The 26,420-nt window shown below is 42.8% G+C and overlaps 1 protein-coding gene across 2 annotated transcripts; it reads left to right on the top strand.

Annotated features, from left to right (window-relative positions):
* Window positions 1-16,482: 16,482 nt before the first annotated feature.
* ID3 (inhibitor of DNA binding 3) lies at window positions 16,483-25,433 on the top strand. 2 transcript variants are annotated; one of them, XM_060784623.2, is made up of 3 exons: window positions 16,483-17,003; window positions 21,400-21,466; window positions 24,451-25,433. In XM_060784623.2, the coding sequence occupies exons 1-2, from the start codon at window positions 16,656-16,658 to the stop codon at window positions 21,454-21,456; spliced, it is 405 nt and encodes a 134-aa protein (XP_060640606.2). In that variant the 5' UTR covers window positions 16,483-16,655; the 3' UTR covers window positions 21,457-21,466; window positions 24,451-25,433. The 2 variants fall into 2 exon arrangements, with proteins under 2 accessions (XP_060640606.2, XP_060640605.2); XM_060784622.2 differs by lacking the exon at window positions 21,400-21,466.
* The last annotated feature ends 987 nt before the right edge of the window (window positions 25,434-26,420 follow it).

Here is a 26,420-nt window from a genome sequence, read left to right on the forward strand (position 1 = left end):
GTGAACACCTCCGAAACAGGATGCCTCCAAGTAACAATGGCCAGGCTACCGCCATGCAGACACACTCACTGATTGACTTTGCAGCTTCATGGCTACCCAATGCTATTCAAGCTTGCTAACTGCAACATTCACACTTGCTTTAAATAGACAAGGGTTCTTTCTCTCACCGTGTGTGTGTGTATTCCACTTGCCTCACTAGCAACAGATCATCTGAAGATGCAATTAGTTACAGATGCAGGCGAAACATCAGGAGAGAATGCTACTGAAACACAGCCATACAGCCCAAAAAAACTCATAACAAACCAGTGATTTCAGCCATGAAAGCCTTCCAAAACACATCATTTCCTTGGTTGCCAGGAATCCTTGGAATCTGGAGGTGCAAGACATCCCTCCCACCGAGCCAGGCTTTTCCGAGAAGCTGATAGGATCAATATTTGGGAGACCTCGGGGCTGCAAAGCCAGAAAGGCAAATAACACCACAAATGCATGCCATGTATGTATTTCCATCTTGCCATCTCCTTTTGCTGCTTGGGAGTGATCTTTTAACACATTTGCTTTATAATAATAATAATAATAATAATAATAATAATAATAACAACAGCATCTGGGTATCTATTTTCTTGTAACTTTACCTATTGCAATTCCCATGTCAGGTCAAGCCATAGAACATAAGCAATGGAGGGGAAAGTGGGGAAGCTCGTTTAGGTTTAAAAGATGCCAAGGATCCAAGAAAAGGCAGAGGCTGAATACACTTAGACAGTAGAACTGTGAGGGGGGAAAGAGAAAGGCATTGGGAAAAAGAGGATGAAAACAAGGAGCAAAAGATAACTTGTGCAAAAAGACTATTTTCGGACAAAGCAGGGGTCTTCAAACCAGAGAAAGGCAACAGTGGCTCCATCCATCCATGATTGGAGAGGGTTATTATTATTATTTCTTAGGTGATCACTCACAGCCCAAGGATGGTGGTCTTGGCAATGGGTCTGTAGGTGGCCGTAGAGCCCTATTCTTTATCCACATGTTCTCCCGCAGTGAGGATATTGGTTTTCAGGTGGAAGGCAGTCCCAGTCAGGGTTGGCTTGACGGGCCTGCCTCTTAGCACGTTTCTACCTTTTGCCCCCCTTTCGTGCCACTTTGAATTCTGCAGCACTGCTGGTCACAGCCAAACTCTAGTTAGAGACCACAAGGGCCAGGGCTTCCCAGTTCTTGGTGTCTACGCCACAGTTTTTAAGGTTGGCTTTAAGCCCATCTTTAAATCTCTTTTTCTGTCCAACAACATTACATTTCCCTTTCTTGAGTTGGGAGTATAGTAACTGCTTTGGAAGACAGTGATCAGGCATTCAGACCATGGGGCCAGTCCAGCAGAGTTGACTGGCCCCATGGCTCCCGGCGCACCCAGCATCCTCCTTCCCTTCAATGCTAGTGATCTTTGCTTCTTCCAGCACACTTCCCAAGAGATTTGCAGGATTTTCCAGAGGCAACTCTGATGGAATCGTTCTAGGAGTTGAGTGTGATGTCTGTAGACAGTCCCCATTTTGCAGGCATATAGCAGGGTTGGGAGGACAATAGCTTTGTAAACAAGCACCTGGGTCTCCTTACGGATGTCCCGGTGCTCAAACACTCTGTGATTTATTCGGAAAAATGCTGCACTTACAGAGCTCAGGCGGTGTTGTATTTCAGTGGAGAGATGGCTGCCAAGGGAGTGGAAATGGTCAACATTTTCTAATGTTACACCATTAAGCTGTATTTCTGGCATTGCAGAGGGATTGGCTGGTAACTGCTGGAAGAGCACTTTGGTTTTCTCGATGTTCAATGACAGGCCAAGCTTCTCGTATGCTTCTGCGAAGGTGTTTAGAGTGGCTGGTAGGTCTTCTGATGAATGCACACCGATTATGTTATCATCAGCATGTTGGAGTTCTATACAGATATTATTAGGATGTTGATTTATACCCCGCTTTCTCTCTCCCGAAGGAGACTCAAAGCGACTTACAATTAAAAGTACAACCACACAATTTAAAATATACCAATATGCAAACATCAAAACAGAATTAAACATAACAGTAACTAAAAATCACACTTAAGCTCCATTAAAACATATCCAAAGCTAAAAAAAACTGCAGTTGCTCAGAGAGGGCCGATACGATTGCTCTGCAAAGCCAAGAAAGCAAAGTTCATGGCTTCCCAACTGGCCTGAATCTGCAAGTGATAAACAATGTTCACATTCTGTATCTGATTGCAGTTATTACAGTTTGGCTTTGTAGAAGAAGCTCTATTCCCAGAAAAGAGGGAAGAGGCCCGAGACTTGTTCCTTCTGACCCCAACAGATTGTGTCGTTTTACAAATCGGAAGATATTATAACATAAAGAATCATCTCTCTCTCTCTCTCTCTCTCTCTAATAAAAGTGAATGTGTGTTTGTATATCTGTAGGTAAGTATGTTTGCGGCAGGTTTTGTATTGGCTCCTAAAGCTGGTGATGAATCAGGATCAAATTTGGCATACAGACCCGCCTCCCCCCCCGCCCCGCCCCCCGGACCCATTTTACGTCCTGCTACGGTTTGGGGGGGAAGGATGGACCACGGACGATGGGATTTGCAGTACCTTCAATGACTTCTAGAGACTAATGCAAAGTCCATCAGCCATGGATATGGACTAAACCTGGGACTTTACATCCCGGTGATGTTTGGGGCAAGGTGAACCATGGATGATGGGATTTGCCATACTGTCGCCAGATTCCACAGACCACTGCGACCAAACTTGACACATAGACACCCCCCCCCCTTATAATGCCCTTCTTGTCCTCGTGAAGTTTGGGGGAGGATGGACCATGGACAGTGGGATTTGCAGTACCTTCACCTACTTCTAGAGATCACTGTGACCCCTACCAAAGATGGACCTAGACCATACAGACCCCCATGATCCACTTTACAACCTGAAGAGGTTTAGGAGAGGATGGTCATGGATGATGGGGTTTGAAGTACCTTCACACACATACAGAAACTACTGCTAACACCATTATCTATGACTATGGACCAAACTTGGCATATAGACCCCCCTCCTCCTGCCCGACTTTACATTCTGGTGAGGTTAGGGGGAGGGTGGAGCACAGATGATGGGATTTGCAGTTCCTTCAGCCGCTTCTACAGATCTTTGTGGACCCCAGAAATGATGGTCCTGGACCAAACCTGGCACACAGACCTCCCCCCCCCCAATGTTTGGGGGAGGCTGGACCACAGATTCTGGGTTTTGCAGTACATTCACACACATCCAAAAACTACTGCTAATCTCATCAGCTATAGATAGGGAACAAACCTGGCACAGACACACACACACACACCCCATGACCCACTGGTCATGTTTGGGGGAGGATGAACCATGGACATTGGGACTTGTAGTACCTTGACCCACTTTCCAAGACCATGGCAAACCCCAATCAGCTAGGAATATGGACCAAACACTGATACCCCATGACCCACTTTACATCCTGATGACATTTGGGGGAGGATGGACCATGGATGTTGCGACTTGCAGTACCTTCACCCAGTTCCAGAGACTATTGCAAACCCCATGAGTAATTGATATGGACCAAAATTGGGGCACAGACACTCATGATGCATTTCACATCCTGTTGTAGTTTGGGGTAGGATGGGCCACGTATGATGGGATTTGCAGTACCTTCACACGCATCCGGAGACTACTGCTAACCCCATCTGCCAGAAATCTGCACCCATTTCTAATGGGTCCAGTCATAACATCCAAAAACAAACAACGCCTTTTTCAATAAATAATAAAATGAAGTCAAGGCCCTCGGTCAAAGTCAAGCCAGGGCCCCAATTTATAAAATCCACATTGGACTGGATCATATGGCAGTGTGGACTCAGATAACCCAGTTCAAAGCAGAGATTGTGGATAATCTGCCTTGATATTCTGGGTCATATGGCTGTGCGGAAGGGCTCAAAGTGTCTATAAAGTGCAGTGCGCCAGTTGTTGGTTTCCCACCCCCGGCCGCTCTTGATTGGCTGTGTGGCCAGGTTGTGATGAGTGTGCGTGTATGTGCGTGTGTGTGTGTGTGTGTTGCCTTGGCCAAGCATCATGGCTGTGTGAATGCATGACGTCCGCAAGGCTGGCGCCAGGCTGTCTAGAGCTGCGAGTTAGATCAACACAGCTGGAAGGACAGGGACACAGCTGGGCAAAGGGAGCAGATTCCTCAACAAGAAATGGGATTGTGAGAAAAAGCACTTCAACAAAAACAGTTCAAACAAAAGCCTTAATGACATCCTTTCATAAAGAAAGAAAGAAAGAAAGAAAGAAAAGAAAAGAAAAGAAAAGAAAAGAAAAGAAAAGAAAAGAAAAGGGGAAAATGCTAGCAAGCAGGGCTGGAGGGGGAGAGCGAGCAGGGAGTGGGAACAGAAAGTTCAGCACTGATGCTCGGCTTCACTAAACAGGCCCAAAAGACTGCTTTGAGGAGGGCTTCCTTTCATTATTTCTTATTTTGGGACGAACCTGGCCAGAAATGGAAAAGAAAAGCACAGGATAGTATATTTTGGTAGATTTGCGTGAAACCCAAAGGAGTGGATCAACAGCAAATTGGATAGGATTATTATTATTATTATTATTATTATTATTATTATTATTTCATAGCAAATGAGATCTATATGCTGGATTTCGTATCACAAAATCATAAGTTGAACACTTCCCAAGTGTCTAGGACTGTGTGACTTATTATTATTATTATTATTATTATTATTATTATTATTATTAGCTGTCCCCTGCCACGCGTTGCTGTGGCCCAGTCTGGTGATCTGGAAAATAAAGTAATGAGAAAGTGTTGGTTTCTAATATATGTATTCCTTTATGCTTGTGAGTGAACAGTATTTCTTGTTGTTTCTTTGTCAGTGTTCATGTGGAGAGTGTCTGGTTTGCCTACTCTGGAATATGCAACATATCATAGTCCTTCTTTAAGGGTCTCTTTCAAATCTATGATACTATATCTGTGTATGTGTGTGTATCGTATAGATCAATCTCTATCTATGGCTGGATGGTTCTTTGTCAGGAGGGCTCTGATTACATTTTCTTGCCCTGGTGAAGAGAGTTGGACTGGATGGCCTTAAGTATTTTCTGTTGGTCATGGGGGTTCTGTGTGGGAAGTTTGCCCCATTTCTGTCGTTTGTGGGTTCCAGAATGGTCTTTAATTGTAGTGAACTATAAATCCCAGTAACTACAAATCCCAAAAGTCAAGGTCTATTTCCTCCAAACTCCATCTGTGTTCATATTTAGGCATATAGAATTTTTGTGTCAAGTTTGGTCCAGATCCATCATTGTTTGAGTCCACAGTGCTCTCTGGATGTAGGTGAACTACAGCTCCCAAACTCAAGGTCAATGCCCACCAAACCCTTCCAGTGTGTTCTGTTGGTCATGGAAGTCCTGTATGCCATGTTTGATTCAATTCCATCATTGGTGGAGTTCAGAATGCTCTTTGATTGTAGGTGAATTATAAATCCCAGCAACTACAACTCCCAAATCTATTTCCCTTAAACTCCATCTGTGTTCATATTTGGGCATATGGAATATTTGTGCTAAGTTTGGTCCAGATCCATCATTGTTTGAGTCCACAGTGCTCTCTGGATGTGGGTGAACTATAATTCCCAAACTCAAGATCAATGTCCACCAAACCCTTCCAGTTTTTTCTGTTGGTCTTGGTAGCCCTGTGTGCTAAGTTTGGCCCAATTCCACCATTGGTGGAGTTCAGAATGCTCTTTGATTGTAGGTAAACTATAAATCCCAGCAACGACAAATCCCAAATGACAAAATCAATTTTTTGAGTGGAGGACATACATTGGACTGTTAGGTGTCTTGTGTCCAAATTTGGTGTCAATTTCCCCAGTGGTTTTTGAGTTCTGGTGGTAGCACGAATTAACATTACATTTTTATTTATATAGATTATTATTATTATTATTATTATTATTATTATTATTATTATTTACATGTACATAACAACAGAGCACACATGCAAATTAGGTTCAAGTGTCTGGAATCCATCTCTGAATATCGGGTTCTTCCCAAGGGCCTGGGATATTAGAGATATTATTATTATTAGATATGTTGCTGTTTTCTATGTACATATCAACACAGCACACATGCACCTTTGGTCCAAGTGTCTGGGGTTCCGTCTCTGAATATCAGGCTCTTCCCAAGGGCCTAGGATATTAGCAGTATTATTATGATTATTAAAGGTAAACGTTTCCCTTGACATGAAGTCTAGTCATGTTCAACTCTGGGGGTTGGTGCTCATCTCCATTTCTAAGAGCGGCCGTTGTCCATACACGCCTCCAAGGTCATCTGGCCGTCATGACTGCATGGAGCACCATTACTTCCCCGTGGGAATGGTACCTACTGATCTACTCACATTTCCATGTTTTCAAACTGCTAGGTTGGCAGAAGCTGGGCCTAACAGGGGAAGCTCAACCTGCTCCCTGGATTCAAACCACCGATCTTTCAGTCAGCAAGTTCAGCAGCTCAGTAGTTTAATCTGCTGCACCACCATAGAGGTATATTATTGTTATTGTTTATACACACACACACACACAATCTATCTATCTATCTATCTATCTATCTATCTATCTAATATTTACATGTACATAACAACACAGCACATGCACATTAAGTTCAAGTGTCTGGGATCCATCTCTGAATAACGGGCTCTTCCCATCGGCCTGGGATATTAGAGGTATTATTATTATTAGAGATATATTAATATTATCTTTATTAGTGTTCTTATTTATTTTACTTGTACATAGCAACACAGCACACATGCACATTAGGTCCAAGTGCCTGGGATCTGTCTCTGACTATCAGGCTCTTCCCAAGATATGAGGATTTGAAGATCGAACTACAAAGACTCTGGCACAAGCCAGTAAAGGTGGTCCCAGTGGTGATTGGCACACTGGGTGCAGTGCCTAAAGACCTTGGCCTGCACTTAAACACAATCAGCGCTGACAAAATTACCATCTTCCAGCTGCAGAAGGCCGCCTTACTGGGATCTGCACACATTATTTGCTGATACATCACACAGTCTTATACACTTGGGAAGTGTCCGACATGTGATCCAATTCAACGTCCAGCAGTGTCTGCTGTGGACTCATCTTGTTGTGTTTCAAATAATAATAATAATAATAATAATAATAATAATTACATTTTAGAACTCTTAACAGTTAGGGGCTTCACATGCCTAAGAGTTGATTTGTTTAAAAATAAAATAAAATAAAATTAAGGGTAAAAGGTTACTGTGTTCTGTGAAATCATTAGGGATTATTAACTTCCCTGCTAATTGCATTTTATAGGTACTCTGAGTTGGAGAGGAGAGGAGAAAGGTTATTACGCCCCCATCTAGACAGTCTGATCCCAAACTGTCTGCTTTGAACTGGATTATATGGCAGTGTAGACTCATATAATCCCATTCAAAGCAGAAAATCTGGGATCAGATCCTGGATTTTATGACACTGTAGATTCAGCCTCTTAAGGGAAACCGAGGCACCTTCTACACTGCCATATCACCATCATTATACATGCTTAATATATTCTTAGAAAACGATTACTTAAACCTTTTTGTTAGTAAATTTGTATTATATACTAGCTGTCCCCTGCCATGCGTTGCTGTGGCCCAGTCTGTTGATCTGGAAAATAAAATAATGAGAAAGTGTTGGTTTCTAATATATGTAATTTCTTTCTGCTTGTGGGTAAACAGTATTTCTTGCTGTTTCTTTGCCAGTGTTGACATGGAGAGTGTCTGATTTGCCTACTCTGGAACATGCAACATATTTGGGCGTATTGAGTGCTTCTGGCAAGTTTGGTCCAGGTCCATCATTGTTTGAGTCCACAGTGCTCTCTGGATGCAGGTAAACTACAACTCCCAAACGCAAGTTCAATGCCCACCAAACCCTTCTAGTGTTTTCTGTTGATCATGGGAGTACTGTGTGCCAAGATTGGTTCAATTCCATCATTGGTGGAGTTCAAAAAGCTCTTTGATTGTAGGTTAACTATAAATCCCAGCATCTTCAACTCCCAAATGACAAAATCAATTTTTTTGAGTGATGGACATACATTGGGTTGTTTGGTGTCTTGTGTCCAAATTTGGTGTCAATTCGTCCAGTGGTTTTTGAGTTCTGTTAATCCCACAAACGAACATTACATTTTTATTTATATAGATACTTGCATAATAATAATCATCATCATTATATATGCCAAATCTACTATCTATCTTTTTCATTCATCCCCTCTTTTCCCACTACACAACCTTCCTACTTTCCAATATCTCTTATATGAAGGGTTTAACCATCCTAAACAGTTCTTAGTTAATAATTTCACTCTTGTGTGTGGAATTGTCTATCAGCTGAAAGGTGGATGGATGTGATTTCCACCCTCCATCCAGTCCCCTATACATTAGAATTCATGCTTCCCTTACATTGAGTATATTTGCTGGCCCCAAATCTGTTTTCTCCATCATAACCTCAGCCTGCCTCCCCACAATTATTTTTCTTTCTTTCTTGGTCACAAGATAATTCCTGACGCCAGAAAGTCTGGAGGTCATATGAGTAGCAAATGGAGGAACAAAGCGGCACTAAGTCCTCCTTACAAGGTTCCCTCCCCCAACATCAGGGGGAAAGGGGGGAGAAGGAAAACCTTGGGAAATATCTCCACTTGGGCTGCGTTTTGGCAGCTGGAGAAGCTTTACGGGCAAAAAAGAAAATGATAATCACAGTCTCCACATGAAAACGGGAAAGGATGGGCTTAGAGGCCTTCTTCTTCTAAGCTATTTTCTACTACACTGTAGGTAGATACTACAGTGCTGTAGTATCTATCTGTCTGTCTGTCTGTCCGTCCGTCCGTCCGTCCATCTTCTTTCTAAGCTATTTTCCCAATGGAGGGATGAACATTGTGACTGTCGTTTTGAGCATCCTCAGGTCTCAGATTAGCAGCACACGTCTTCATTGATGGTGTCCATCCATCTTATCTTTTGCCTTTGTCCACACGGGAGTCATCCTGCAATCTCCAAACGCAGTGCTGTAGTAGCTACCTGCCTGCCTGCCTGCCTGCCCGCCCATCCACCCGTCCATCCATCTACTTTCTAAGCTATTTTCCCAATGGAGGGGTGAGCATAGTGACTGTCATTTCCACAGGGCTTTGTTTGTCTCAGGTTGACAGCACGCATGTCTTTGTTGATGGTGTCCATCCATCTTATCCTCGGCCTTGGTCTACGAGGTCGTCTTCCTGCAGTCTCCAAATGCAGTGCTGTAGTATCCATCCATCCAGCCATCCAACCATCCATCCATCCATCCATCCATCCATCCATCCATCCATCCAAGAAACAACAACATCTATCCATCCATCCATCTATTTATCCATCCATCCATCCATTTATCCATCCATCTTCTTCTGTCTAAGCTATTTTCCCATGCAGGAGTGAACATTGTGCCTGTTGTTTCCACGGGACTTTGTTTTGGGCTTCCTCAGGTTGGCAGCACGCATGTCTTTGTTGATGGTGTCCATCCATCTTGTCTTTGGCCTTGGTCCATGAGGGCGTCATCCTTCAGTCTCCAAATGCATTGCTGTAGTGTCTGTCTGTCTGTCTGTCCATCCATCCATCAATCTATTTATCTATCCATCCATTTATCCATCCATCCATCCATTTATCCATCCATCCATTTATCCATCCATCCACCCATCCATCTTCTTCTGTCTAAGCTATTTTCCCATGGAGGGGTGAGCATTGTGACTGTTGTTTCCACAGGACTTTGTTTTGGGCATCCTCAGGTTGGCAGCATGCACGGTATCCATCCATCTTGTCTTTGGACGTTGTCCACATGGTTTTTGTCCTGCCATCTCCAAGTGCAGTGCTGTTGTATCTATTTATTTGTCAATCCATCCATCTCTCTAACTCTCTAACTCTCTAGCTCTCTCCTTCTTCCTCTTCCTCTTCCTCTTCCTCTTCCTCTTCCTCCTCCTCCTCCTCCTCCTCCTCTTCTTCTTCTTCTTCTTCTTCATCTTCCAGAGCTATGTTCCCAATGGAGGGGTTAGCCTTGTAACTGCTGTTTCCACAGGGCTTTGTTTTGGGCCTCCTCAGGCATCAAGGTGGTAGTCCTGATAGATATATCACTGCCATAATAATAATAATAATAATAATCATCATCATCATCATCATCATCTTCTTCTTCTTCTTCTTCTTCTTCTTCTTCATGAGAAAGAGAGGTTTTTTTTTATTTATCGTTATAGGGGCAACCAGACAATTGTATTACATTTCTAACAGAACAAAACAAACAAACAGATTAAAAAACCCACAAAGTTTGCAAACTTGGTAGTTGATTAAATGTCCTTTGACCAGTATCTGACCACTTGGAGTGCCTCTGGTGTTGCTGCAAGAAGGTCCTCCATTGTGCACGTGGCAGGGCTCAGGTTGCATTGCAGCAGGTGGTCAGTGGTTTGCTCTTCTCCACACTCGCATGTCGTGGATTCTACTTTGTAGCTCCATTTCTTAAGATTGGCTCTGCATCTCATGGTGCCAGAGCGCAGTCTGTTCAGCGCCTTCCAAGTGGCCCAGTCTTCTGTGTGCCCAGGGGGGAGTCTCTCATTTGGTATCAGCCATTGGTTGAGGTTCTGGGTTTGAGCCAGAAAGATGGTGTCCATCTTGAGAAAGAGATGATAGACAGATAGGATTGCGAGAACTATATATGATAGTTATATCACTGCCATAGAAGAAGACACCATCCGATCCCTCCCAACAGAGGGCCATCCAACCATAGTCATGTCCGACTCTGGGGTGTGGTGCTTATCTCCATTTCTAAGCCGAAGAGCCGGCGTTGTCCTTAGACACCTCCTAGGTCATGTGGCCATCATGACTGCATGGAGCACTGTTACCTTCCCGCTGGAGCGATACCTATTGATCTACTCACATTTGCATGTTTTCAAACTGCTAGGTTGGCAGAAGCTGGGGCTAACAGTGGGTGCTCACGCCATTTCTCGGATTTGAACCTGCGACCTTTCAGTCAACAAGTTCAGCAGCTCAGTGCTTTAACCCACTGCACCACCGGTGGCTCCTCATAGTTAGATAGTTAGCCATAGTTAGATATCCATAGATATGACTGAGAGAGATCCTTGGTTGGGAGGTGTTAGCTGGCCCTGATTGATTCCTGTCAGGAATTCCAGCTTTTTGAGTGTTGCTCTTTATTTTTTGTTCTGATTTCAGAGGGTTTTTTTAAATACTGATTGCCAGATTTTGTATTATTATATTACAATACTAGCTGTACCCACCATGTGTTGCTGTGGCCAACCTTCCTCTTTCTCTCCTTCTTTCTTTCTCGTCTTCCTTCCTTCCCTCCTTCTTTCCTTTCCTTTTTTTTAGTTTCCTTCTCCCTTCCTTCTCTTCCCTTACTTCTCCCCTTTTCTTTCCCTTCCTCTTTCTCCCCATTCTTCCTTCTCTACCTATTATTGGACTGCAACTCCCAGCAATCCTCCTGATCTATCTATCTCTATCTAATCTATCTATCTAGAGGATTGCTTGGAGTTGGTCCAGGAACAGGAAATAGGAAATATGCAGGGATTGGGATGCTCTCAAAGAAATCCAAGGAGAAGAAAGCTTGCAGCTTGGAAGCAGTGCATTTGGATCATCCTACTCCCTTAAAGGGCATGGTCTAGGGGATACTGGAAGCTATAGTCCGAAAGAGAGCATGGATATGCTATTGTGTGTTTTGTTTGCTGGGGGAGTCCTTTTGCATATGTGCTGTAGCGTCTTTTTATTTTTTGGCTTTTTAAGTCTCTTCCGCTGTCTTTTTTCTTGTTTTTATGAGTGATGGTCACTCGTTGGCCTGACAGGTGTATTGTGTCCAAATTTGGTGTCAATTCGTCCAGCGGTTTTTGAGTTATGTTAATCCCACAAACTAACATTACATTTTTATTTATATATCTAGCTGTCCCCTGCCACGCATTGCTGTGGCCCAGACTAGTGATCTGGAAAATAAAGTAATGAGAAAGTGTTGGTTTCTAATATATGTAATTTCTTTATGCTTGTGGGTGAACAGTATTTGACTATGTTTTCTTGCCCCGGTGAAGGGAGTTGGACTGGATGGCCTTAAGTATTTTCTATTGGTCATAGGGGTTCTGTGTGGAAAGTTTGGCCCAATTCTATCATTCGTGGTGTTCAGAATGCTCTTTGATTGTAGGTGAACTATAAATCCCAGTAACTACAACTCCAAAATGTCAAGGCCTATTTCCCCAAAACTCCATCTGTGTTCCTAGTTGGGCACATGGAATATTCGTGCCAAATTAGGTCCAGATCCATCATTGTTGGAGTCCACAGTGCTCTCTGCATGTAGATGAACTACAACTCCCAAACTCAACGTCAATGCCCACTAAACCATTCTAGTATTGTCTGTTGGTCATGGGAGTCCTGCGTGCCACGTTTGGTTCAATTCCGTCATTGGTGGTGTTCAGAATGCTCTTTAATAATATTAATAATAATAAACTTTATTTATACCCCGCTGTGCTGTCACGCGCTGGGCCTATAATAATTGTCTTTTGAACAGGACGTGCTGTTTGTGCCCAGCGGGAAGCTGGGTTGCCTTGGCTGAGAGGACCTAAGGATTTTCCTATACAAAAGTCTTTAGATGCTTGAAAGGTTTAACAAAGTCCTTTATTATTGCTTAGATCTTCAACAATTTAAACAAACACTTCTCAGATCTTCAACAAGTCAAACAAATGCTTCTTAACTTGCCCAAATGGACAGGTAACTGGCTTTGTGAACTGTTTCTTTTTTTTAAAAGGAAAACCCTTTTTAACCCCTCCCAGGCAATCTACTTTCTATGCTTGCTGGTGTGGGCTCTACTCGCGGCTCCAGTTGCTTCTGGTTACCCGAGTAGACCTACCAGACAAGGCTTTGTAGATTCTCCAGCTGGAGTTCTTTTGGATCTTTTCCACGAAAGATGTGGAGCTGTTTCCCCTGGATGCTGCGAGAAACGAAGCTTGTCTACAGATGGAGCTGATCCACGTCCTGTAGCTAAGCTTTCCACTATAAGACTGAACTAAAAATGGTTCCCTTTCCCTCCCAGAGTCCTGGAAAAAGGGGCAGAACCAAAACTTAAAAATGATAGACAGGTCATTGGCCCTATAATTGCAAACCAAGGGAAGCCACCTTACTTCAAAATGCATGGAACCTTGGAATATATGCAAACACTCAATAGAAAGAAAATGAAGCTGAAGCTCCTGGTACAGCCATGCCAGCACACCCGCCACCATCTCCCCAATGGGGACTCGGGGCGGCTTAGATGAGCCCTAGCCCAAGCAACATATTACAGCAAATAAAACCGATTGTAGGTTAATTATAAATCCCAGCAACTACAACTCCCAAATAACAAACTCAATTTTTTTTGAGATATGGTCACTCCTTGGGTTAGTAGGTGTCGTGTGGCCAAATTTGGTGGCAATTCGTCCAGTGGTTTTCGAGTTATGTTAATCCCACAAACGAACATTACATTTTTATTTATAAGACTAGCCATCCCTTGCCATGCGTTGCTATGCCCCACTCTGTATATATGTTCTTTGTGTGTGTATATATGTGTGTTTGCGTATATATATGTGGTTTTGCACATGCGTTGTAATGTATTTTTTAATTTTTTTGGCTTTTTAAGTCTCTTCTGCTATGTTTTTCAGTGTTTTTATGAGTGATGGTCACTCATTGGCCTAATAGGTGTATTGTGTTCAAATTTGGTGTCAATTCATCCAGTGGTTTTTGAGTTATGTAAATCCCACAAACGAACATTACATTTTTATTTATATACTAGTTGTCCCCTGCCACGCGTTGCTGTGGCCTACATGGGGGTTCTGTGTGGGAGGTTTGGCCAATTCTATCGTTGGTGAGATTCAGAATGCTCTGTGATTGTGGTTGAACTACAAATCCCAGGAACTACAACTCCCAAATGCCAAGATTCTAGTTTCCCCAAACTCTACCAGTGTTCACATTTGGACATATTGAGTATTCGTGTAGAGTTTAGTCCACAGTGATCTTGGGATGTAGGTGAACTACAACTCCAAAACCAAAGGGCACTGCCCACCAGTATTTTCTGTTGGTCATGGGAGGTCTGTATGCCAAGTTTGGTTCAATTCCATAATTGGTGGAGTTCAGAATGCTCTTTGATTGTAGGTTAACTATAAATCCCAGCAACTACAACTCCCAAATGACAAAATCAAATTTTTGAGTGAAGGACATACATTGGGTTGTTAGGTGTATGCTTTCCAAACCTGGTGTCAGTTTGTTCAGTGGTTTTTGAGTTATGTTTATCCCACAAACGAACATTACATTTTATTTATATAGGTAGTAACATATTATATAGTAATCTATGTAACAGTAATATATAAAATATTGTAATTATAGCTCATTATATATATATATATATATATATATATATATATATATACTTTATTTGTACCCCGCTACCAGCTTACATGAGGCCAAGCCCGCAGTACATCAATAAAACAAAGGCAGTAACAAAATAATCAATACAAAACAGTAAAATAAATCTCATAAACAAAAAAATAAAATAAACAATAACAATAACATATAAGCATTTAAAAAACCTGTGGCTGGGCCAAATGTAATAATTTAAAATTTAAAAAAATAATGCTGGCCATGAACACTGTAGGGTATAACTAGCATAGGGTTTTCAAAGAAAAATGAGGGTGCGCAGACAATCCTAAATCAATGTTAAAGTGCATTTGAGGACATATTGCTAAGAGTTTTCCTTATTCTGGGAAGGCACACTGGAACAACCACGTTTTCAGGCTCCTCCTAAAAACTGCCAGTGTTGGGGCATGTCTGATATCCTTAGGAAGTGAGTTCCAGAGTCGGGGGGCCACCACAGATAAAGCCCTCTCCCTCATCCCCACCAGTCGCGCCTGCAAAAGAGGTGGGAGCGTGAGCAGGGCCTCTCCAGATGATCGAAGAGATCGTCTGGGTTCGTACACAGAAATGTTCCCCCAATTCTGTCGTTGGTGGGGTTCAGAATGCTCTTTGATTGTAGGTGAAATATAAATCCCAGTAACTACTGCAACGCACTCTACGTGGGGTTGCCCTTGAAGACTGTTTGGAAACTTCAACTGGTCCAGCGAGCGGCAGCCAGATTGCTCACCGGAGCGTTATACAGGGAGCACACCACCCCACTGCTGTGTCAGCTCCACTGGCTGCCAGTTCAATTCCGAGCACAATTCAAGGTGCTGGTTTTGACCTACAATCCCTATATGGTTCTGGTCCAGCGTATCTGTCCGAACGCATCTTCCTCTACGTCCCACCCCGGAGTTTGAGATCATCTGGGAGGCCCTGCTCTCGACCCCACCACTATCGCAAGTGAGGTTGGTGGGGACGAGGAGCAGGGCCTTCTCAGTGGTGGCCTCTCACCTGTGGAACTCACTCCTGGGGGAAATTAGGTCATCATCATCCCTCCTCTCCTTCAGGAGGAAATTAAAAATGTGGTTGTGGGACCAAGCCTTTGGGCAATCTGACAACTAGATAAGGACAATCAGACAACTAGGACTGACAGGACTGACAAAGTGGAATTGGAATTTGGACTATGAGATGGCGAACGCTGAGCGTTAATTAGGTGGAATTGGTTTTACTGGTTTTATTGGGTTTTTCTTGTTGTAATGCAGAAACTGATTGTTAATTGTTTAATTGCTGCTATATTGTTTTTATCCTACTGTTTGTTGATGCCGGCATCGAACTGTACCTTTGTAAGCCGCCCTGAGTCCCCTCCGGGGTGAGAAGGGCGGGGTAGAAGTAACTGAAATAAAATAAAAATAAAAATAACGACAACTTCCAAAAGTCAAGGTCTATTTCCCACAAACTTCATCTGTGTTCATATTTGGGCATATGGAATATTCATGCCAATTTTGGTTCAGATCCATCATTGTTTGAGTCCACAGTGATTTCTGGATGTAGGTGAACTACAACTCCAAAACCAAAGGACACTGCCCACCAAACCCTTTCAGTTTTTTCTGTTGGTCACGGGAGAACTGTGTGCCAAGTTGGGTTCAATTCCATCGTTGGTGGGGTTCAGAATGCTCTTTGAACTATAAATCCCAGCAACTAAAACTCCCAAATGACAAAATCATTATTTTTTTTAGTGAAGGACATACATTGGTTTGTTAGGTGTATGCTGTCCAAATTTGGTGTCAATTTGTCCAGTGATTTTTGAGTTAGGGTTATCCCACAAACATTACATTTTAATTTATATAGATTCTAAGGTTCCATTATAACATTCCCTGTCCTATCAGGAGGTGTGGCTTATTTGCATAAAGGGGGCGGGGGCCAGCATGATTGGGAAGCCAATAGGAAAAGTAAGCTGTTGAAAAGATTCCATTCTGACATTCCCCGTCCTCATAGGGGGTGGCTAATTTGCATAAAGGGGCGGGGACAAACGGGCTGGATGCCTTGCTCTATATAAATCCAGGAGGCGGCGTGACAGTTAAGACGGAGAAGCAGCGTTGTCTTCATACCGTTTGGCTTCTCAGCTGCCTTGCCTTCCCTGAAATCGCCTATTCTGATACACAACTGGGTGCCATCCTCTGTCTGCATTTTCCTTCCCTGAAAGAGAGAGAAAAGAAGGGAGCGGGAGGGACCATGAAAGCCATCAGCCCGGTGCGTTCGGTGCGGAGCTGCTTGGAGGCGGTGTGCTGCCTGTCGGAGCAGAGCCTGGGCATCGCGCGCGGGAGCGGCCTGGCCCTGGGTAAGGCTTGCCCCTCGGCCGAGGAGCCGGCCAGCCTGCTGGACGACATGAACGGCTGCTACTCCAAGCTGCGCGAGCTGGTCCCGGGCATCCCGCAGGGCAGCCAGCTCAGCCAAGTCGAGATCCTTCAGCACGTCATCGACTACATCTTCGACCTCCAGATCGTGCTCCAGGAGCAGGCCCAGGAGAAAAAGAAGAGCAGGAGCAGGAAGGACACGGCCGGCCAGCCCGCAGCCCTCCAAGTAAGTCCGCGAGCAGACAACAGCTTGGGCTTCTGGACTCCCAACTCCCACCATTCCTAACAGCAACCTACTGGTACATTTAACCGCTTGGAGTGTCCTATGGGAGAGATAAAACAGGGTATAAATAAATATCATCATCATAAATATAATAATCATAATAAAATGTTTAAAATGTAGTCATAATAATTTGATAAATGTAATAATACATATAATAAGGTATAGTAATAAATATAGCAATAATCTATCTATATAAATAAAAATGTAATGTTCGTTTGTGGGATTAACAGAACTCAAAAACCAGTGGGACAATTGACACCAAATTTGGACAGCATACACTAACAACCCAATGTATGTCCTTCACTAAAAAAAATGATTTTATCATTTGGGAGTTGTAGTTTCTGGGATTTATAGTTCACCTACAATCAAAGAGCATTCCGAACTCCACCAATTATGGCACTGAACCATTCTTGGGGCACGGAACTCCCATGACCAACAGAAAATACTACAAGGGTTTGGTGCGCATTGACCTTGAGTTTGGGAGTTGTAGTTTACATACACCCAGAGAGCACTTTGGACTCAAACAATGATGGATCTGGACCAAACTTGACACAAATATTCCATATGCCCAAATGTGAATACTGGTGGAGTTTGGGGAAAATAGACCCTGACATTTGGGAGTTGTAGTTTCTGGGATTTATAGTTCACCTACAATCAAAGAGCATTCTGAACTCCACCAATTATGGCATTGAACCAATCTTGGGGCACGGAACTCCCATGACCAACAGAAAATACTACAAGGGTTTGGTGGGCATTGACCTTGAGTTTGGGAGCTGTAGTTCACCTACATCCAGAGAGCACTGTGGACTCAAACAATGATGGATCTGGACCAAACTTGGCACAAATATTCCATATGCCCAAATGTGAATACTGGTGGAGTTTGGGGGAAATAGACCCTGACATTTGGGAGTTGTAGTTTCTGGGATTTATATTTCACCTACAATCAAAGAGCATGCTGAACCCCACCAACGACAGAATTGGGACAAACGTCTCACACAGAACCCCATACTTAAGGCAATCCAGTCCAACTCCCTTCACCAGGGCAAGAAAACGTAACCAAAGCCCTCCTGACAAAGAGCCATCCAGCCATAGATATAGAAAGATATATATGAGTCACACAGATATAGTATCATCGATTTGAAAGGAACCTTTAAAGAAGGACAATTATATTTCACATGTTCCAGAGTAGGCAAACCAGACAATCTCCATATCAACACTGACATAGAAACAACATAGAATACTGTTGTTTACCCATAAGCATAAAGGAACTTCATATATTAGAAACCATTACTTTATTTTCCAGATCACCAGACTGGGCCACAGCAACGCGTGGCAGGGGACGACTAGTGTAATAATAAATATAATAATCATAATAATATATAATAGTAATAATAATATAATTATATTCATTATTATATTATTATGATATGCCGGTGGCACAGTGGGTTAAAGTGCTGAGCTGCTGAGATTGTTGACCGAAAGATCACAGGTTCGAATCCGGGAGCCATGTGAGCTTCTGCCAACCTAGCAGTTCTAAAACATGCAAATGTGAGTAGATCAATAGGTACCGCTCTGGTGGGAAGGTAACCACTCCATGCAGTCAGGCTGGCCACATGACCTAGGAGGTGTCTACGGACAACGCCGGCTCTTCGGCTTAGAAATGGAGATGAGCACCACACCCCAGTCGGACATGACTGGACTTAATATCAGGGGAAAACTTTTACCTTTACCTAACTATGGCTGGATGGCCCTCTGTTGGGAGGGATCGGATGGTGTCTTCCTCTATGGCAGTGATATAACTATCATATATAGTTCTCGCAATCCTATCTGTCTGTCTACCATCTCTTTCTCATGATATTACTATTATTGTTGTTATTGTTATTGTTATTATTATTAGTATGAGCACCACACCCCAGAGTCGGACACAACTAGACTTAATGTCAGAGGAAAACCTTTACCTTAATATTCCAAAATCGTGGCAGATCTGCAGAAGTCTGGTCACTTGCTTGTTTCTCAGGAAAAGGGAAAGGATTGTTTTGGCATTTTAGAAGTTTCAGGGGAAAACCTTTAGCTAATAATAAATATAGTAATAAATATAATAATGTAAAGTAATAAATAGGGTCATAACTTAATATTTGTAATAATAAATATAATAATGTAATAACAATATAATATAAATATCAAAAATAAATGTAAGAAATAGTGATAATAACAAATGTAATAATAAATATAATGATGTATAGTAATAATTTAATAATAATAAATATAAAATGTAATAAATAGAGTGATAATAATAAATGTAATAAAAATAATAATGTATAGTAATAAATATAGCAATAATGTAATAATAAGTATAATAAAAATAGTAATAAATATAGTGTTAATAAGTAAAAATATAATAAATATAATGTATAGTAATAATTTAATAATAATAATAGCTTGAATTGGAGCAGCCCTCTTCCTTCTTCAGACCTTGTAATAAATATAGTGTTACTAAGAATAAATGTAATAATAAATATAATGTATAGTAATAATTTAATAATAATAATAATAATAATAATAATAGCTTGACTTGGAGCAGTCCTCTTCCTTCTTCAGACCTTGCTAGGTAGAGTCTATGTTACTTCTTGGGTGCAAAAATTATGGTTATAATTTTTTGTTTTTTCTATCCAGGGTGCCCAATTCAACTTGTGATAATAAATATAATAGCAATAATAAATATAATAATATATGGGTCTTCACTGCCAGGTAATCAGGGACAAGCAGATCATCTGGGATCAGGTCCTGGGATATCAGGACCATGTAGAACAGGCATGGGACAATTTTGGCCCTCTGGGTGTTTTGGACTACAACTCCCACCATTCCTAACAGCCAGTAGTCCAAAAAACCTGAAAGGCCGAAGTTGGCCCATGCCTGCGTTCCCAATCAATGACTATGATGCGCCATGCAAGACTGGGGACCAGGCAAATGGCAACCCAACTCACAGCCCTTGAAAAGCCCGGGAAAGTCAACGGGTGTTTTTGGCATAATCTCTGCCAGCCTGGTATCTTATCTGCAGTCAAACTAGAAAATATTCACAGTTACAATCTATCAAATGAAGCCAGGAAGGTTAAGCAGGAGCCCTGGAAAAGCAGGGGTGTGTAGAAGGCAGCCTATACAGCTCTGAACTACTGCAAAGAAAGGTTTAGAGGCAGGTGGGATTGGTTGAAGGTCGCAGTTTTATGTTGAAAATCCCACCTTCACATCCGAAATGTCCATCTGTCACAAGGGACCGAAATGTCCATCTGTCACAAGGGACTGTTCTCCTTAGGGACTGAACAGTTTCCAGTAAACGAACTGAAGTTGCAGCCCAAGAAATTCAGGCTGTTGCTCTGCAGGAAATGTGCTGAGTGTTAGGGCCCTTCCATACAGCCATATCACTCAGAATATCAGATCATTCACAATATCTGCTTTGAACTGGACTATCTGAGTCCACACTGCCAGATAATCCAGTTCAGTGTTTTGTGGTGTGCAAAACAACAAAAACAATGTATTGCCGAAGGCTTTCATGGCTGGAATCACTGGGTTGCTGCGTTTTTTCCAGGCTGTATGAACAAAATCTGGCTACCAGTATTAAAAAACTAAAATTACAACAGCAAAACAACAGAGAGGAAACAATCAGGGACATCTAATCACCTCTCAACAAAAGATTCCCCCAGGCACTGCCAGGCCATCAAATGCTAATCAAGGTGGTCAGTTGAAACATTCACACCTCGCTCCAACAGACAAGAGTTCTTTGTCCCACCCTGGTCATTCCACAGATATATAAACCCACTTTCCTAGTTCCAACAGACCTCACTACCTCTGAGGATGCTTGCCATAGACGCAGGCGAAACGTCAGGAGAGAATGCCTCCAGAACATGGCCATATAGCCCGAAAAAACCTACAACCCAATATTCCAGTAGCATTCTCTCCTGACGTTTTGCCTGCATCTATGGCAGGCATCCTTAGAGGTTGTGAGGTCTGTTGGAAACTAGAAAATTGGGTTTATATATCTGTGGAATGCCGAAAAACCACCTTCTGTTCCTGTGAATACTTCCTTTTTGGCCTTGTCATCCATCAATTTATAACCTAGACCATTGTCTTTTTAACTTCCATTCTATGTCTGATTTTTAAGATGCATTTTATGGAAATCCGTCTTCATCTGTGTGTTTTACAGAGTGTTTTGAAACGGTTCTGTGGTTTGATTCTGTGCTTTGGCAGTGTTGTAAGTAACCTGCCTCGAGCCGTGAGAAGAGGGGAGTAAGAAATAAAATTATTCTGATTCTTACTCATCCCCTTTTCTCCTTTCCTTCTGCAGGCAGCAGAACTTGCCTCCGAACTCTGCTCAAAGGAAGAGAGGACTCCCTGCCATTAGCCTTGAACAGGTACGGCGAAGGGAGATCTCTGGGGAATTTATTATGCCAGCCTCTCTTTCCCTGCTTTAGTGTAATATTTTATGTGTAGAACATACATAGAGTCTAGAAGTGGAGTCACCCTCCCAAGTACCAAACCCAAAGGGTGCTTCTCCCAAGTGGTCCCTTTTCTTCATCCTGGACAGAAGTGATAAGTGGAGTGGGTTTGGTCCTGGGCCTAATTCTGTTCAATATTAATGACTTGGATGAAGGTTTAGAGGGCAGGCTGATCAAGTTTGCAGGTGACACCAAACTGGGAGGGAGAGCTAATACTCCAGAGGACAGGATCAGGATTCAGAAGGACCTTCACAGACGAGAGAGCTGATTGGCCAAAACTAGCAAAAAGGTGTGATACAGCAGCTCAAAAAGCCAATGAGATTTTGGGCTGCATCCAAATAATATTATCCAGATTGAGAGAAGTCATGGTGCCTCTCTCTTCTGCGATGGTCAGACCTCTTTACCTGGAATCACACTGTGTCCAATTCTGGGCACCACAGTTTAAGGACAGATATTGACTCTAAGCTGGAAGGAGTCCAGAGAAAGAGGGCAACTAAAATAATCAAAGGTCTGGAGACCATTAATAATCCGTTTGAGGAGCATCTTAATGAACTGGGTCTGTTTAGCCTGCAGAACAGAAGGTTGAGAGGAAGAGACATGTGTAAATATATGAAACGGTGTTACAAGGAAGAGGGAGCAGAGGCTTCCTATCTGCTGCCCTGGAAACTAGGACTTAATGGTGCCATGAGTTCAAATTAAAGGAAATGAGATTCCACCTGAACATTAAGAAGAACTTCCTGACCATAAGGAGAGCTGTTCAACAGTGGAACACTTTGCCTCAGAATGCAGTGGAAGCTCCTTCCTTGGAAACTTTTAAACCAGTGGTTCCCAACCTGTTTTTGACCAGGGACCGGTTTAACCAGGAACCACTCTTCAACATTAGTACCAAAAGGGTTACAAATCAGTTTTTGGTCAACTTTAGATTTGGTTTGGGTGCAGATTCAAAAAACTGTATTTGGTAGACCACATCAGCTCTAGTTTCTGATACAGAACATATGCTATGGTCAGCGACAGGGAAACAGCGCCAGGTGGCACGAAAGGAGCAGACTCATAGAATCATAGAGTTGGAAGAGACCTCATGGGCCATCCAGTCCAACCCCCTGCCAAGAAGCAGGAAAATTGCATTCAAAGCACCCTCGACTGATGGCCACCCAGCATGTGTTTAAAAGCTTCCAAAGAAGGAGACTCCACCACACTCCGGGGCAGAGAGTTCCACTTCTGAATGGCTCTCACAGTTAAGAAGTTCTTCCTAATGTTCAGGTGGAATTTCCTTTCCTGTAGTTTGCTGCCATCGTTCCACGTCCTAGTCTCCAGGGAAGCAGAAAACAAGCTTGCTCCCTCCTCCCTATGACTTCCTCTCATGTATTTATACAGGAAATAAAACAAAATAAAATAAAGAGAAAGGAGGTTTGCAGACCAGATTTTTGTCCTTGCGGCCCACTGGTGGTCCTCGGTCCACAGGTTAAGAACCACTGTTTTAAATGGAAGCTGGATTGGCCCTCTGTCAGGGGGTGCTTTGATTGTGCTTTTCCTGCAGGGCAGGAGGGGGTTGGACTCGATGGCCCATGTTTTCTTTTCCAACTCTGGCCCTTTCCACACAGCTGAATAAAATCCCACATTCTCTGCTTTGAACTGGAATATATAGCAGTGTGGACTCAGATAACCCAGTTTGAAACAGACATTGTGGGATTTTTCTGCCTTGATATTCTGGGTCAGGGGTTCACAAACTTTTTAAACAGAGGGCCAGGTTATAGTCCTTCAAACTATTGGAGGGCCGGATTATAATTTGAAAAAAATAATGAATGAATTCCTATGCACAGTGCACGTATCTTATTTGTAGTGCAAAAAGCACTTTAGAACAATACAATAATTAAAATGGAGAACAATTTAAACACATATAAACTTATTAGTATTTCATTAGGAAGTGTGGGCCTGCTTTTTGCTGATGAGATAGGATTGTTGTTGTGTGCTTTCAAGTCGTTTCAGGTTGACCCTGAACGAGGGCCAGGTAAATGACCTTGGAGGGCCGTATTCGGCCCCCGGGCTGTAGTTTGAGGACCCCTGTTCTTGGTGGAATGGCCCTCTATGATTCTATATCAGGCTTGGGCAAACTTCGGCCCTCCCTCAAGGTGTTTTGGACTTCAACTCCTGCCATTCCTAACAGCCTCAGGCTCTTTCAACTCCCATAATTCCTAACAGCCTCAGAACTCTGAGCCTGTTAGGAATGGTGGGAGTTGAAGTCCAAAACACCTGGAAGGAGGGCCAAAGTTTGCCCAAGCCTGATATAGAATCATAGAATAATAGAGGGCCTTTCCACACAGCCACATAACCCATAGTTTGCCCATAGACTCCCTCCTCTCCCTGATTTGGAGTCCTTTTGCCAGCAAGGCAGCCTCTGCAGAGATGCCTCTTTTCTTTTGCCTGTAAATGGAGTCATTATTTTTACAGTGTCATTCTTTTAATAGCTTGAAGCCTGTGCAGCTGCTAAAACAGCCCTGTTGAAATCAGTGAATCAAGAGGCACTCTGCCCTCTCCTTCTCTCTCCCCCTCCACACTTTAGTCAGGAAGGCTGTGTGCTAAACACTGCTCGACACTGCTCCCCCACCCCCTAGCACAGAAATAAAATAAATCCTGGCTCCATCTGTAGCAAGTTAGGAAGGGAAGGGTCCTTCTTTCTCCTCCTCCTCCCCTCCTTTTTTGCCTGCCTCTCCTCTTTTGCTTGTCTTGGGTGTTTTTGGTGCCAATTAGCAAACCTTCAGCTTGAGTGTTGGCTCCTGATTCCTTATCAGCTGGAGGTAAATAGAAGTTTCCTCTCTGGCGCCAGGATGTCTGCAGTCCTGCCTCTGATCTGTTGTTGAAACTGACATACATGCCTTTCTTTGCTCCCTCCTCCCATTCAGGCTGCAGGTGTGGGATCCTGGCACTTGGTTCTCTCCAGCAAGAGAGAGAAAGAAAGAGAGAGAAGATAGAAGGGAGGGGAAAAGAAGAGACCTTGGCTGGAGAATGGATCCGATGATGTTTTAACCCTCCTGCGCCCAATCCTAGAGGAGCCTCTTCTTCTGCCTTTATCCTCCAGATAAACTTGTCTGCGGAACATAGACACCCAAGGCCATTTCAGATGCCTTGATACTCAGTTTTCTAATACCCCCTCTTTTTAAAATCAGCAATAACTGATAAGTTATCACTGATAAGGGTTATGGGCCCAGCACGCTTCCGCTGTGCAACTATGCTAAATGGCTCCTCTGGTCCCCCCCTCCCCATCTGTATAAAAAACAACAACAAAAACTGCTGGGTAAAGCAATAATAATAATAAAAATAGAACCATCTCTCCTCTTTCCACGATTCAAATTAATCATCAGATCATTGCATTAACACAGGAAGAAACTTGGCATCCCCAGCAGGATGTTTTTTTTAAAAAAAAATAATGGGTGGAAGAAGCGGTATCGGAGTCCTCTGCTTTTATGCTGAATGCGCCCGGTTTTCTGGTTGGACATCTCCACGAACTGTGGATTGCGTGCTTCCACTGTGGCAACCTTCCCTGAAAGAGGTGGACCAATTTGGAAAGTCAAGGAAAGAAAGGGCAGGGCCAAAACTCCTGCAGATAGTCAACTTTTGTGTATATTTTGGATTATAGTTTTTTAACATTGGTTTTTGGGAAGGAAGGAAGGGGCGTCGAAGAATACTGAAACAGAACTCTCCTGGGGCTCTTTCTTGGCCTCGCGGGTTTTTTTCCCCCTTAGTTGTTGAACTCTATAATAGAGATAACAAGCGTACCTTTTTATTTTGCAGGAAGGTGAATTTCTGCATCCCTATGTTGTACTTACTTTGTAAAAAAAACTTTTTATAAAAGTTTGTTACATAATAAATTTTAAACTTGACTTTATCTTCTTCTCTCAGAAATGTGTATTTGAGAACACATCAGCAGAGATACAACAAGCCTATGGCACATTAATCTTTTAGAACAAACACCGCATGCACACAAACCATGAAGAACATGGGCAGTGGCTTTTATACTTGTACTATAATAATAATAAACTTTATTTATACCCCATCTCCATCTCCCCAATGGGGACTCGGGACGGTTTACATGAGACCAAGCCTTAAAAACATATACATGAAGACAAATAAAACCAAAACGCCAACAACAATGGAGAAAAATACATACAGTAAACAATATAGAAAAAAATCATTCACAATCACAATAATGATGAGCAGGTCGCATGTCTATATAAATAAAAATATCATGTTCGTTTGTGGGATTAACAGAACTCAAAAAGCACTGGGCGAATGGCCACCAAATTTGGACACAAGACACCTAACAACCCAATGTATGTCCTTCACTCAAAAAAAATGGATTTTGTCATTTGGGAGTTGTAGCTGCTGGGATGTATAGTTCACCTACAATCAAAGAGCATTCTGAATATTCTGGAAGGGTTTGGTGGACATTGAGTTTGGGAGTTGTAGTTCACCTCCATCCAGAGAGCACTGTGGACTCAATGATGGATCTGGACCAAACTTGGCATGAATACGCCATATGACGAAATATGAACACAGATGGAGTGTGGGGGGAAAAGACCTTGACATTTGAGAGTTGTAGTTACTGGGATTTATAGTTCACCTACAATCAAGGAGCATTCTGAACCCCACCAACGATAGATTTGGGCTAAACCTCCCACACAGAACACCCTCAACCAACAGAAAATACTGTGTTTTCTGGTGGTCTTTGGAGACCCTTCTGACAACCCCTCATGACTCCCCCCCCCCTTCCAGATCCCGACCCCCAGGTTGAGAAATGCTGACTGAAGGCCATCGAGTTCAACTCCCTTCACCAGGGAAAGAAAACATAATGAAAGCCCTCTTGACAAACAGC

Source organism: Anolis sagrei, chromosome X (assembly GCF_037176765.1).
Source record: "Anolis sagrei isolate rAnoSag1 chromosome X, rAnoSag1.mat, whole genome shotgun sequence".
In the NCBI taxonomy this organism is placed as follows: domain Eukaryota; kingdom Metazoa; phylum Chordata; class Lepidosauria; order Squamata; family Dactyloidae; genus Anolis; species Anolis sagrei.

What these genes read in the sequence shown, in the direction of transcription:
- ID3 (XM_060784622.2), top strand. Translation starts at nt 16,656, where the DNA reads ATGAAAGCCATCAGCCCGGTGCGTTCGGTGCGGAGCTGCTTGGAGGCG. An exon ending in GCCAGCCCGCAGCCCTCCAA is followed by an intron (nt 17,004 to 24,450) that starts GTAAGTCCGCGA and finishes CCTCCCATTCAG; the next exon opens with GCTGCAGGTGTGGGATCCTG.